The 15,131-nt window shown below is 37.1% G+C and overlaps 1 protein-coding gene across 13 annotated transcripts in view; it reads left to right on the top strand.

Moving 5' to 3' along the window:
• EZH2 (enhancer of zeste 2 polycomb repressive complex 2 subunit) overlaps positions 1 to 15,131 on the top strand; it is a 52,540-nt gene that overhangs the window by 15,586 nt on the left and 21,823 nt on the right. For 7 of the 13 annotated variants that reach the window (XM_037386552.1, XM_037386551.1, XM_037386550.1 and 4 more), the window contains 6 exons: positions 6,496 to 6,619; positions 7,166 to 7,294; positions 10,232 to 10,348; positions 11,647 to 11,785; positions 13,952 to 14,095; positions 14,638 to 14,740. In XM_037386552.1, coding sequence (XP_037242449.1) covers positions 6,503 to 6,619; positions 7,166 to 7,294; positions 10,232 to 10,348; positions 11,647 to 11,785; positions 13,952 to 14,095; positions 14,638 to 14,740 — 749 coding nt within the window. In that variant the 5' untranslated portion in view covers positions 6,496 to 6,502. Of the gene's footprint in view, positions 1 to 3,103; positions 3,122 to 6,495; positions 6,620 to 7,165; positions 7,295 to 8,734; positions 8,961 to 10,231; positions 10,349 to 11,646; positions 11,786 to 13,951; positions 14,096 to 14,637; positions 14,741 to 15,131 lie in introns of those variants that run through there. The other 6 variants (XM_037386553.1, XM_037386546.1, XM_037386549.1 and 3 more) reach the window with 6 other exon arrangements.

Below are 15,131 nucleotides of genomic sequence, written 5' to 3'. Positions count from 1 at the left end.
CCATGCCTGCCACTCCAGAGCAAACCAATGTATAAAACCAGTGCGTTTGTGGTATAATTGCCTGCACTAGTTTCTTCCTAATGTTGGCCTAAGTTCCTAACAAATCCTTCCTGCTTTATAGTTGTGCACAGGAAACCAGAGTTGTGCATGGGGTCATCAAACTGATCTGTGTTTCAGAAAACAAACAATCGCAAAAGTGAGCTTTTATTTGTTGTTGGTCAGTTTAATCCAGTTTACCATGCATCCCTTCGAGAAGAGTGGCTGTGGCTCAGTGGGCAGTATTGGGGTGAGAATAAAGAGTTGGGATGGGTGGGATGATTGTAAAATGTCGTTGCTGCTGAAGAAATTACTTACGTGAGCATCTTCGTTATGTAGTATTGCATCTAAATTCATAAGTTTATGGTATCTGAAGTGACAGTTCATGAAGCCAGCTCAAATGCATGTTTTGAACTTACCAGCACATCCAGTCCAGGGCACTTAGTGGAAGTTAATTTGTTCACAGGGCTGTGGGCATGCTAATGGTGAGGTAGAAGAGGTTGAGAAGCAGCATGATGCTGTTGATCGAACAGGGTTGTGCAGTTAAATGCATTCCTTTAGAGTTCAAGGTTTTAAGAAGCAAATGTGAAAGCATTCACATTTGGTTTTATGGGAGGTAAAAGTAGTACTTCACCCCTGCCTGCCCTGTCTGAATTATTTTACTCCTTCATTACTCTAGGCAACAAAAAGCACAATGACTTGTTTTATTGTTCAGCTTGCGTCAAGGTGCATATGTAGTTTCTGTGTTGGGTTTTATATTCTCCACCATTCTCCCTGCCCCGCGATTGAAACTGTTGCTTAAGAGTGCTTTTTAGTGCAGTATTATATCAGTGTATGCATATATTTTAAGTATGTGTATATATATAAAGTATATGCATAACCTTTTGACTGTAGATTAATTCACAAAAAATGGCTGAGAAGTTATATTGTACACAGTATGTTTTAATTCATAAATATCTCCAAACAGAAATCCTGAGTAGCAGGAAGATAAGGTAATACTGTTACAGTTTAAAATATTGTGTAATATTAAGCACAGATATAATCTAATAGCATTCTCTTAAAGGGCAGACCTCTTCATTTGTTCTCCCATGCTTTCCAGCTTGAAAATCTTCATTAATTTTTTTTGCCTGAAATTTGGCACAGTAGCCAGAGGAGCTTAAATATAGTCTTTGACAGCAGTATGACTGCCTAATTTAGAGAATTATCTGTGTGCTTGTCTGTCACTGATGGATATTGCCAAAATGATGGAAGAAATAGGACGTTGTCTTTAAATAAGGCTATTTCTATGTTTGGTAGGCAAAACAGCAATTTGAGCTGAATTTTTCTACGCTTCTTTCTCTCTCGCTGTCAACTCTAGATGTATTGTACACACTTCGGCTGCTGAAAGTGTTGGCGGATTTAAGCTTATAGACATGAATTTTCTTTGAAACTTACTGTAAAGAATGTGGATCTTGTACATAATTTAATTATGAAACGTAAATATGTATGCTCTAGGACACTGCCATTTCTTTGTTGTTGAATTTCCAACTATGCAAGCATGAGTAGGAACTGAAAAAAAATAGCTATGTGTTTGTTTTTATTTTCTTGTAGTATTTTTCTAAAAATCAGTGGTTAGGTGGGTTCAGTATATATCATTCCTAATACCATAGTTCACACTTCCTATTGGTCAAAAAGAGGCATTAATTTTGTTATTTTTCTTGTATTTGATGGTGGTCTGTTTAGAATTACATTGATCCTCTCACTAGTGTGACTATGTAATGTCTAGTTCTGCCCATGCACTTAGGTATACAGTGCATAGGTATAGTCTGTAGCTTAGGGAATTAAGTAGCTGTAATATTACAAGTAATGGAAAAATATGGATGTTACAAGAGCTGTCAAGCAGAGTGTATCAACACTCAGCTGTATGTTTGGAATAAGCAACAAGGGGTTGCTTTGGTTCTGCAGTGCTGTGCTCTGGGAGGGTTGGCTGGGTTAAGTGCAACTTTGGACCCAAGGTATTAAACTTTTGCATTTCAGTGTGCCACATGCATCCTTGCTTGCTGTGGCATCAGGGTGATTGCTCGGTCTGGAATGAGAGTCCATCTGGCTGTGGCTGTACCACGTTGACACTAGAATTGCTTGGGCTGTCTCGCCACACTTTCCAGTGTCTCCTCTTCCACAGAGAGGGTGCAGGGAGTTATGGCAAGGTTTCCCTCCGTAGTGTGCTGCCAGGTACGATCTGGCAAGTTTAGCTCAGGTTCTACGTGGAAGTTATTGTGCACTTTGGGAGATGCACTGTGTCTAGAAGCAGCATACCTGCTTCAGAGTTAGGCTTGCTTGCTTGTATCTCTTCTGGAGATGAGATAATATGCCCACAAGTAACTGAGTTGACTGCTACTTAATTTCTTTCTCTGGAATAAAAGTTCTCTGGGCTGGGATCTTTAGCAGTTAGATGGTTTCTTTGGGCCCTTCCTATGAAGAGGGTGAAAAAATGGGAAAGAAAAAGACTTGAAAACAATAGAAACTGCTAGCAGGATTCAGAAGGGAAGATGGGGACAGAGAAGAGGGACACGGCCTAGGGGCTCTCAGAATCAGACTGTTGCACTAAGACAATCCAGTATCATGTTTTTATTTGTTAAATGGAAACTTTTTGACATTATGCTGTCTCTTAAGACAGGCTAAACCATTCTTAGATGGGATTTAGCTTGTGCCACTTGTGCTACTGTAGGGAATGCTCTGAAACTTTATATGAAAAGTTGACGAGTTCTGACAAATTGATCTTAACTAGCTTTTCTGCTGTGCAATCCTAGTTAGAAATCCCATGCAACATAATTTAATGAAAATGTACAGGTTTTTTTTTTTTAACAAGAATTGCTAAAAAATTCTTGTTTAGCAAAGTAAAATCTGTGTCGTTACAGCTCAAGTACTTATGAATGTGAACAGCAGAAATGCTGGAAGAAAGCGATTTGGGAAAGGTTTTTCTTCCACATAGGTACTAGCGCAAGTGGACCAACAGTAGGCTTGAGAAGACAGCATCTACAATCCTGAATTATGTTTCCCTGAAGTCTTTTAATCCTTCAAATTACTCTCCCTTTCAGGAATGGAGGTAATGTCCAGCACCCTTCTGTAAGAGTTCCATCTTTCTGTCTCATTTTTTTGCTCCCACAGCCCTGACCCAGCATGGGCTGTCCTTGTCTGTAAAACTTCTTATCCCAGTTTCTCAGGCTTAGTTTCTTAAATGTATAGTTTGGGGGCCAATCTTTGAATTGACATTAGAAATTGTCAGTAGCATTTGGCTATGGTCCTAATGTGAACATGATGTATCAACTGCACTGTGAGAATTAACTGTCTGCTATGAATATGCTCTTCTTTCCCTGCCCCCCTGCTTCTTCCTTCCCCCGCCCCCCCCCCCCCCCCCCCCTCCTTCTTCTGAGATTAGGGACAGAAAAAGTTACCTCTTACCCCATTACATGTATTAACAACACTGTAATTCAACTTTGGTGGTCTTCAGCTGCCCAGAAACATACAAATATGGTTCACTTAGTTTGAAAAACTGCTGCTCAAAATCAGAATTCATTAATAAAGTTTCAGGGGTTTTCAGAATTGATAGTTTACAAACATGCATCCAGGACACTTGGCTTTTTTTCTTAACTATAATTTTTCTATAACCTATACATGCATTTGCTTTCTTTCCCCTTAGGTGTTTTTTTTCTCTTAATATAGACTTGCCATTTATGAGGCTGTTTCTAATTTGTTTATACATACTTGACTTTATACACTCTGTGTATCCCACTGACTGGTGCACATTAACATTATTACTTTATCTGGAAGAACTTTTTCTTGCTATACCTTGACATAAGCAACAGTGCCTTTTTTTCATTTTCTATGGTTTATTATTTGGTGTCTTGAACATTAAATTATTGTCTATGTTGTGCCCTAGATAGCAACTTCAAACTAGTGCAAGAGAGTGTTCTTTTAAGTCCCATTTGTTTTCAGATGAATGACCTGATTATGTGTAAACTATGCTGCTTTAAAAGGGGGTATTTATCTTCTTGTGAAGTATTTTTTTTTTTTTTAACCAATTTAATATAACGGGTAACAATGGTGTTCATTACTGAAAAATTGAATAGATTGGATTTGCTTATTTGATGGGGGTGTATTTCTCTCAGGTCTTAAATCCTTGTTTGTGGGGTCTTCCAGGGGTTGTATGAAAGAAAGATGAGATTTCTGTTGGGTTTTGTTAGTTTATTGTTTTTGGTTTTGATCTAATCATATATGATTTCCATATAGATCTGCTTTTGATGAGTAGGGCTTATCTGGCAATTTAATTTTAGTTAAGAAAGCTTTTTTTTAAGCTTGAGTCATTCGTAATTCTCCAGGAAACTAGAATAAAAAGGGTTGTGGTTGGTGCAGCATTAAAGTGAGGAAACATAATCTGGGTTTTGTTTTTATGGGATATGTTACTTCAGTGGTGTGAGCTGAGCCTTCATTTATCTTTTGAATTCATTGGTGCTTTTCCGATACCTTTTGACTGAATCATAACCAAAGTGATTTTGATGTTCTGCATTACTTACAAATTGAGATTTTCTCTTTCTGTTATTTAATGATACTTATTCTATGTCTAATTTATTTCCAGTTAGTGGGATGTTCTTCTGTTTTTTTGCTTTGCTTAGTTTAGCATATAATATAATGCATTTTCTGTAGTTCGTAATGCTTTTAAGCTGTTCTCTAAGCAGTGTCCTAGTGCACTATGAATCACTGTCTTTACCATCTTCAAACATGAATGGTCCAGGATTTTTTTTGTGGCTTTTTTTTTTTTTTTTTTTTTTATATCTTTCTCTTGTAACCACTGGTGTTGTGGCAAATGAGATGCAGGTGGATTCTGCTTGCTGCCCTGAGGCCTGTAAAGAGGGCAACTGTGTTTGAGCTTTGCTCTAGATTTACCTGTCCCTGCTGGTTCTCTGTCCTCCCCCTCTGTCTAGTCAGGTGCTTTGGGCATTATGTGGAACTTTGCCTTTTTTCCTCAGAGAATATTTCCCATAATTTGGATTGGCAATTCCACCATTTGTTTGTTGATTCATTGTCATTCTAAATCTAAAAACCTGGCAATTTTTCTTACAAAATACAATATAATGTCTTGCATAAAAATGGGTGTCAGGCTTTTATAGACTATAACTTTTGTTCAATGTAAATGTGTGGTGTAAATGAAGGCATACTACTGAGAATAAACAGGTTCTGTATTGATTCCCCCCTCAATCATCGTAAAGTCTGATAGAACTCAAGTCTGACCTGTACAAAACCGCTGAAAATAGAGCTGTATGTACAGCAGCGAGGAGCTCTTGATAATTTGGATAAAGCTGTACTCACAACTGTCAGGGGAGCTGTGGTGCGGAGCAGGGGCTGGCACTGGACATTCAACTCCAGCCTGAAGAGGACACCTCTGTTCACATTTACCTACCTTGAGAATTAGAAAGGCTGAAATTATTTCTGCTCAAATTGATTATGCTTGTTTGAAAATGTATTAACCTTGGGTAACTGGACATTTCAGCCATTCAGTCCATGATGGCTATTGTGACTGCTATTGCTATTCAGGGAAATACTGTAGGTTGTTACAGAGCAACTCTTGAGAGGAAGCCAGTCTTCAGTGTAGTGGTTTTGTTTCAGGATGCTGTCAAAATAGTCATTGCCAGCATAGTCACAGCATACGGTCCTTGATTTTGAAAAACGCTGAGCAGATTGGCATATTCTAGCAACACATTTGGATTGTAATGTAAAAATACAACTTGATTGCCAGCAGTCCTGTAGCATAAAAATGAAGCACTTGGTACTAGGATGGTGATCAGTAAAAGTGGAATCAGCATCCTATTTGCAGTCAGCTGGACAGTTTAGGTTTTTGTAGAATACTTGAGAAAAAAGCAAGGCCTCTTACTCTGTTTCAAAACTCTTAATGTCTGAATTTTCTAGAACTTTTTGACATTTGAGTGGCTGGGTAGGAGGACTGTACTTGGGTACCTCTTAGCACTTGCAATCAACTCCAGAAGCCTATTTTAGGAGTTGGTATCTTACTGAAGAGGACCACTCCTGCAAGGAGGCAAAGGTTTGTCTGCCATGAACACAGCTGCCCAGAAGTTTATTTACATGACTGCTTGCAAGGATTCCAGTGTGTAGCATTGCAGTGGGAATCTTGATCTGTTCCGCTTCACCCCTTTAAATCCATTAGGTACCTTCCTGTGTAGAGGCGTTAGAAGTGCTTAAAGCAAATGTGAAGGGTCCTGCTGATTTGTGATTAAAATTACTGTTTTCTGGTGTCTATTTTAATTGTTTTTGTTGTTGGATTGGGATGGTATTGCAAGTGTCTGATTGAAAGGAATGAAAGGAGTTGGATATGAAAGGTATTAAAGGAATGTTTCTATCCTACTTTGACTTCCTCTGTAAGCCACAGTGTCAGATCTGGTAATGTTAACATGATGTTTCTTGTAGGATAATCATGGGTCAAACCGGAAAAAAATCTGAGAAGGGACCAATTTGTTGGCGAAAACGTGTGAAATCAGAATATATGAGACTGAGGCAGCTCAAGAGGTTCCGACGTGCAGATGAAGTAAAGGTATGTTATCTTTCAGTTCTATTGCTTAAAAAATGATACAAAAATTTATTTTCTTCTGAAGTAGGAGTTGTCCTGCAGTTAACACCTGCAGTAACAATTTAAGTAATGAACGTGTCAACATACTGAAAACTTGTCTTAACTCTGTGATCTGATGAACAGGTATGATATATTCTATGTGATTGAATCAGGTATGCTAAGTATCAGAAGAGACTGTGGAGAGCAAGTACAGCAATTTCTTTAGCCACATACTCTTTATAATTCCAAGTAGAATTTAATTCCATGCTAAATCTCTGAGCCTCTAAACACGAGGACATGGTTTGAGTCAAAGAAAGGGACAATGAATTACATTGACCCTCTCTGACATCTAAACAAAATTTGCATTGTTGAGTTTTGAGCACTTTTCTTTTAATCCTATCGTGCTTTGTTTGGTTTTTTTGGTTTTTTGGCTTTTTTTTTTAGTAAATGTTGTAATGCCTTATGATGCTAGCAGGTGAATTTAGAGTCTTTGATTTATTTGTAATGTTTACAATTGTGATTAATTTTTAGAGTATGTTTAATTCTAATCGTCAGAAGATACTGGAAAGAACTGAAATCTTAAATCAAGAGTGGAAACAACGTAGGATACAGCCTGTTCACATCATGACTTCTGTGAGCTCATTGCGCGGGACCAGGGAGGTTGGTTAACATGTGTTGTGGTAATTTCGCTTACAAGGTTGTTAGCACGTTTTTGTTTTATTACTGGAAAGTTGACTGGTTTTTTTTTGTTTTGTTTTTGGTTTTTTTTGCAGCATGCTATGACTTGGCAGATAAATATTTTTCATACAAATCTTTTAAAGAATTTATTATTTACTTCAATCATCTGGCTTCTGGAAAGCAATAAATATGTAGCAGGCTACCTAGCTTTGAATGACACACAAAAGTGAAACTTCTTTTTTTCTGATAATACTCGGATCATACCTCAGCATCCTTTAATCAAACTGGTTTGACTCGCTCATATTGGGAGTTTAATCTTGTACCTATTTAAGTTGACACCTGGTGGTACTTTGGCTCTTACTGAGTTAAAGCACATGAAAGCTATGAACATACCCACTTGATGAAGTCTTTTAGATTAATTGAAGTCATTGAACCACAGAGGTGTGCTAAAAGGACTTAAAGTTGAGTTGATGCAAGCTTGTGTTGCACAAGCTGGCTGGATGCTAAATTTGAAGAAAACACTTCCATGTTTGTGATGCAATTTGAGCGCCTAAACTGGCTTTCACGTTGGTAGCTCAGTGCTTTAAACCTACTTCAACTTTCTGTATTCAGCTTAAGTTAATTTATCTTCTTTCTCAGTTGCTTTTTAGACACTTCTCCAAACTAAGCCAGTTTGAAGATGTTCCACATGTAATAATCTGAAAAGCTAGCTGTTTTCAGTAGGATGAGAATGAAAAGACTTTACTGTCAATAGGTTAAAAAAAAAGAAAACAAAACACTTTATCTTCAAGGAAATTTGTCAGATTTTCCTTTTCCTAAAATTTCAGTTGGAAACTGTGTGTGTGTGTGTCACAGAGGTCCATTTGTGTGCATGCATGGTCAGATGCAAACAAGCAAGGACCTTTGCCTGAGTGTTTTGTTTTAAACATGATTGAATATGCAATTACTGATGTACAGTTCTATACCTATTATATGGCATTGTAGGATTGGAACATCTGATAATAATTGACACAGGTACACATCCAATTTTCACCTTTTTTTTGTTAGTAAAAGATCGTTCCTCACTGTTCTTCTTTCTTGTTGCTGCTTTTTTTTTTTAGCTCGATTGACTATTCTTTTATGTTAATTTCCTGCCTGAATTGATTTCCTGCCTGAATAGATAGAGCACACTAATTACTGCATTCAAATCCAGTCTCTGTCTCGTGAATCAGAAATCTTAATGCTTGATTTAAGATTGCCGTAATTTATAATGAGAGAAGTGAGACACAGAAATGGTGGGGTTTTTAAAAGATTACTTTAAAAATCTTTTTTTTTTTGTTGTTTTTTTTTTTTTTTTAATATGCTGAATTTTTTTAGAGTTGCATAGGACACTGGCTAGAAGTTTAGTGACCTGATGGAAAGGTTTTGTGAGAGCCTTCATGTGTTTGAAGACTGCAGGGCATCGCTGGTGATACAGGTTTTCTCTAATGGCTAGTCCAGTCATCATCAACCAGAGACCATAACGTGTCCTGTGTTGGCCTAATAAGCATCAAGCTGAGTTCCGTACCAAAACAATTGGGCAACGTAACTGAGACTTCGTACCAAACACTTCCAGTCGTTTTGACATAGCTCGTTTATCAGCCTGAGACTTCTAGTTCCAAAGATAAAAGTAATTATTTTTTTAATTTTGTATTTTTTTAAAAAGACATGGAAAATGTGCTGGATGGCTGCTAACTGGAAAACTAAGTGTTAACCTGAAATGTGAATAAAGGACTGGCATAGGACAGTCTTGTCAATATCTTGAGTATTGATATACACAGCAGAAATCTAACTTCATTTGCTGCAGATTAAAAAGAAAATAAATAAATCTGGCTTGTGTCATTCTACCGGGGTACTGTCTCTGTATACTGTTTGTTACATTACTTTGTGTATTTCTTTAGAAATGTGAAGCTCTGTTCATCTTTCCCTTCTGGAAAGGAGAAAGATCTTTTGTCTCCACTTCCTTTTTTCCTTTCAGGTAGCTATGATAGCTGTTCTAAACTTTGTTTTACCTACCTCCAAATCCTCTTTATTGTACTTTCCCTAGCTTTGTATGTTCCTGTCTTGCTTTTGTTTGTAACTTTTTTCAGAGTTCTTCATACTGCTGTCCAAGTATTTGAGAAAAGTTGATCTGTGTCTGTTAACCGTTCAATAGATGCAAGAATAATCTAGAAGTTGTCTGTATTTCTGTGGCATGTTTATCTTTTGGAGGCTACATAAAACTCTGAATCTCAAAAAAACCCAAAAAGGAAGCCCTGTAGCTGAAAAAAGTCATTGACATGTCCAGAGTTGCATATTTAGGGTTAATTTTCATTTTTCAGTTTTGAGTGGTGAACATAATCAAAGGCTGGAGGATAGGATAAACAGACAATTATGGAGAAACGGCGCTGGAATTAGCAAGACATATGGAGTGTTTATTTCCATAAGATGTCTTGCTGGCATTAAAGTAAAATTTATTATTATTTTTAAACATAAGTAATATGATTTCTGCAGTGTATTGATCTGAAGCCAGGGGAATTCAGTAGCCTTTCTGATGGCTTGAGTAAATACCCTTAACATCAATGTACAGGCAACTGTTTTGCGATACCAAACATATTTTCTTTTGTATATTGTATAGTCTTGAGTAAAATACTATCACAGCCACTTACTATGTGGAAAAAGAACTATCACCATCTATTTAGTAAAGGTATTGACATAGAAATAATTCTTGTGTCTTTTTTTTCCTGCTAAACCTCTTCTTACTATTACGCCATAAAAATCTAATGCATTTTTCAAAGGCTGATAAGGCTAATTTTGACAAACACTTTGAATTTTTTGCATTGTAGAGTGTCCTGTGACTTTTTTTTTTTTTTTTTTTTCCTGGTGTTGCTGTGTAAGTGTAACTTCAACCTCTTATTTCAGTGCTCCGTTACCAGTGACATAGATTTTCCAAAACAAGTCATCCCACTGAAGACTCTCAATGCCGTTGCTTCTGTGCCTATAATGTATTCTTGGTCTCCCCTTCAACAGAATTTTATGGTAAGTTTAGAAAAGTGCTGGGAGGAGAAATGTATGGAGAAAAGGGAGGGGGTAATTTTAGAAATAAACCAACAAAAAACTGTTGCCCGTTAACGTTCCCTGTCTTTTTGGTGTTGGTAATAAGGCACTAATGATTAGAAATAGGCTCCCCTGAAAAAAATTTTTTTTGGGGAAAAAAAAAAAGTAACTTTGATTGCAAACTAAACCTTTGTCCTCGTTAACCTGAGTATCTCTAAAACCTTGCTGTAAAGTGACCCCAAGGTTATTTAATTCAGATGACCAATTGACCAGCATACCTGTAGCATATAGTAATCCTTATGTAATAGAGGACTTAATCCTGAAATAGTCTCCCCGCATAATGGTCCTTCTTGTATAGTAACTGATTATAGCCTTTTCTAATTAGCTTCACTGTATGTAGAAGCCATAATGTTAGATTTCTGATGTAGGTATTTGACTGACTTGAAAAGCTTAGCTTATTACAAATCTTTGTCACATCATTTTGTATATGATCACCTTTGCTCACTGGTTATTATGATAATAATCATAGCAGAGTGATTTAAGTAACCAGTTTTATCAGTGTAGGTACAGAGTTCTTCCACACGCTTTTGTATGTGCTTTCAATTCATCAGTGGTTGGGTATTTCGCGCTGCTGCAGAATCCTGCAGAATCAGCAGGAAAGTTTATTTTCTTAACAACAGAAACCACAATTCTTCTGTGGTATTGGAATATATATCTGAGTATCAAGGTCTGCAGATTCTACTGATAAAATGTGGGAGTATTAATGCATTTAGTCTACATGCAGACAAAAAAAAAATCAACAGCGGAGTTCAGATTAAATTATAAGGCATGTTTCTGTGCTTGCTCTTTAGAGAACTTTAGATTTAGAGTCTTTATGTTGTTTTTTCTTATCTCTGGCAAAGCAATGCAGGGGTGATTTCCATTGCACGTTACTGTGGAAGAGAACCAAGGACGGGAGAATGAACTTGTCAAAGGCAGGCTTCCCAAAGCTAGGTAGCTTACTGTGTTTCAAGAGTAGAAGCCTTTTGGAAACACCCTGCTAACCTTCATGCTAGGAGCTAGTGTCGCTATGTTGAGCCAGTCACTGCTAGAGAAAAAAATTGTTGAACACAGATGAGGGTTTTATTTTATTAATGTAGTTAATGGTAAATGTGCTAAAGCAGTGAAGCTAGTTAGCTAACTGTGATAGCTAGGCATTTGTAGATTGTGAAAATAGCAATGCAGAAATGGTCAACTGAAAATGCAATTTTAAATTGTTTGATTGTAACTGTTGCTATCAGGTAGAGGATGAAACTGTTCTACATAACATTCCATACATGGGAGATGAAGTGCTTGACCAGGATGGTACCTTTATTGAAGAACTGATCAAGAACTATGATGGGAAAGTGCATGGAGACAGAGGTGAGCCCAAAGACGCAGGTATACTAATCACTTCTTTCTACATAAATAATTGTTGTCAGTGTTGCTTGTTAAGGCCTGATGCTTGATTGTTACAGTATTATCCCTAGAATCCATGCCTTGTGTAAACATTGGGGTATAACAGACTTCCTTATCTAAGTATATTGATTTGCATTTTCATAACGCTGCAAAGTATTAAGGTAATAGTATGGAGAAATTAAACACATTGACTTTTTCCCTGGTCTATAGAGTGATTCATCATAATGCCTAGTTGCAATGTGGAGAAGTCTTCAAATTTATGTTTGGAGCTTTGGAATATAATGTCCCTACCTGTCCTGCCTAGCAGAAAGTGGCAGAATTATGCAAAACTCTGGTAATGACAACACTTGTGGATGCAATTCGATAGAATAACCTCTTGTGGTTTTGGATTTTTTTTCCTTTAAGGAAGTTATTAGCTATTTAGAAACCTCTTTTCTATAAGTCAGCATATAGAGCAAAGTTGTATCCCTCTGTTGGTACGCTATGTATATTGTTTGGTGTAGTTTACCTCTTACTTTGTGTGGGGACTAGATGCGATGTCATCTATCTCTTAGTTTGCAAAAGTCTCAGTGAAGTAGCAACCTTTCACTTGCTCTACGTATCCACTCAGAACTGGCTTATACAAGCCTGAACTTTACAGTTGTGAAGGTTTCTCTGACTACACTGCTTTCCCCTTCACAGAAACATTATCCACCCACCTGCCTTTGCCCAAATGGGGAATTATTTCTTAAAATTGCTTATATTCCTGTTAATGCTGGAGTGACTGAGAGAGAGAACTACATCTTTTGAGTACATTGTATGCCACTCATGGAGGTTAAGCTTGCGACTCAGTAATAAATGCTACTCAATCCTACCTCAGTCGTGTTAAAGGCACCAGCTATCCTAAGGACATTATATTTCATGAGGAACATGAAATGTTACATGGGGTTTTGCCTTTGGATATTTGTACAGATTTACGGATTGCTGACATCCCTGTCGGAGAACGCGTTATGTCAAAATAGTGACGTTACTAGTAAATGAAATATTGATTTCATTTATTATTAAATCAGTCTAGATTTAAAATTAATCTTGTTTCGTAGTCTTGAGGTTCAAGTTTATGACGACAATTACTGTTATAGTTCCTTCAAAACTATATGTCAAAAGCAGAAAGATTTATTTTTATTTTTTTTTTAGTCTCCCAGTAACTAGTATTCTTGTGTGACTGTAATTAAATGTAAGTGCTGTGGGAATCTGAAATCCAGAGGCATTCCCATGCAGGAGTCAGGATTGTCAGCTAGCTCTGTAATTGCACTTTTGGAAGAGAAATTCAGTACTAACTTGTGTATGTTAAGCTGTGTTTAAAACATCCAAATGAAGTACCATGCCTTGTCTACTTAGGAATAAAACTATTAGTTTCCTTCAAGTTATTGTTTGACATCCAATCCCAGGCTAGGTTCAAAAGGATGGTGATTGGCACTACAGTCCTCACTCAGTTCACAGTTATTTTTTGAAAAACAGCAGCAGTCTCTGTCAACGCTAACTACGATGTTCCTCTCTGCAGAAATGCCGTATTGTCTGCGCTGCCCTCTGAATTTTACAGCAGAATCTAAGCTAATAAGCAGATATATGCAGCATTGTATCCTTCAGTTTTCTCTTGATTTTTTAAAATATAACTGTTTTCTTTTTTATCAGCTTGCCAGTGGGGTCTGTAGTGGGGAAGTGGATGCTATGGAACTACCAACCAAAAAAATCTCTCTGGAGATTCCCTAGCTATCCAAGGATAGCTTCATAGACTGTTTGCATGCATTTCCAGGCTGGCTTAACTCAACCGTGTTGGAATTGGGATTCTGGCATAAAATCTCTTAAATCGTCTAGCTAGTAAGTAATTTTATCTTCCAAGGAAGAGAGATTTATTTATGTCTGCTGGTATGAAGCACAGTGAGTCAGGAAAAGAAAAGTTTCAACAAGTTCCCCTGTTGTCAGTCTAAGAAATAAATACTGAGTATTTTTAACTCTTCTCAGTTCATAACTTGAAACTAAGACATGAAAAATACAGGACTGTTATTCATAAACTACAGCATTGGCCATAATTCAGGTATAGGGAGGATTAAGAATACTTCATATACACCTTGTGCTTTTATGTTCACTCCCAATTTTGCTGAATTTCAGAATGTGGATTTATCAATGATGAAATATTTGTTGAGCTGGTCAATGCACTTGGTCAATATAGTGATGATGAAGATGATGATGATGGAGATGACAATCCTGATGAAAGAGATGACAAGCAAAAAGATCGGGAAGGTAACAGGATGGGTATGTCTGTCTGCAGACTTTAGAAATTAAAACAATACCCCTTTTCCTTAATGACTCGATAAATTTGTTCAAACCCTTCTACTAGACAGTTTTCAGGTCTAAAGTAGCATAATTTTCTTCATCATTTCCTTTTCCATTTAGTTCAGGAGTTGTACAGATAATACTATGAAAGGCACTTCTGCCGGTTTTTGTTTATCTGCATACTGAGACAGTGAAATGCTCCAAAAATCAGTCAAGATCTGTCTAATAAATGCTTTGGTACTCAGAAAATGAAATACCATTCTAAAGTAGGCGGTTCTGAATTGCCATCTCCATCTGCTGGTGAAATAATGGTTTCTCCAAATTTTACTAGTGGAGTTCTCTCAGCAGGAAAGATCACTTAATGCAGTTTAAGTTGTCTGTAACTTAGAAATAAAAACCTTTGCTTCTTTTTTTTATTAGGATTTTGGCGAAGTCCCCCTTTCTCTGAACACCTCCTTGAAGTAGCGAAGGAGCAGAAATATAATTTTTTTTGCTTTCCAAATTTTTTGCTTCTTTGACAGAGAAAGAAAGCCACCCACCTCGAAGATTTCCTTCTGACAAGATATTTGAAGCCATTTCCTCAATGTTTCCAGACAAGGGTACAGCCGAAGAATTGAAAGAGAAGTAAGAAGTATTCCTTAAGATATATTGCTGTGTTGCTTTATGAAACAAAGATTCCTTCGCTTCATTAAATACTTTTTGATTAGGAATGGTCCCCTTTGCATCTAGGTTCTGTGGCAATTGTGTAACTTCTGCAAGTGCTACTTGAAGGAAATTGGCTGTTCCCACAGAGTCAAACAATACAGAGGTGTTTATTAGCCTTCCTTTCAAACTACTGAAAATACTGGGGGCTTGTATGTGTTTAATAATCCACATTGGGTTTTTGAGGTGGTAAAATAACAGCTTCTGTTAGAAAAAAAAATAAAAGTCTCCTTATTGGAGTTAGCGAGTAATAGTGAGTAATGTATATGAGGAGATGACGGCCCAGAAAGTAAATGCATTCTTTCCTAGCCAA

Source organism: Falco rusticolus, chromosome 4 (assembly GCF_015220075.1).
Source record: "Falco rusticolus isolate bFalRus1 chromosome 4, bFalRus1.pri, whole genome shotgun sequence".
Lineage (NCBI taxonomy): Eukaryota > Metazoa > Chordata > Aves > Falconiformes > Falconidae > Falco > Falco rusticolus.
This window is presented reverse-complemented; position numbering and strand designations above follow the sequence as displayed.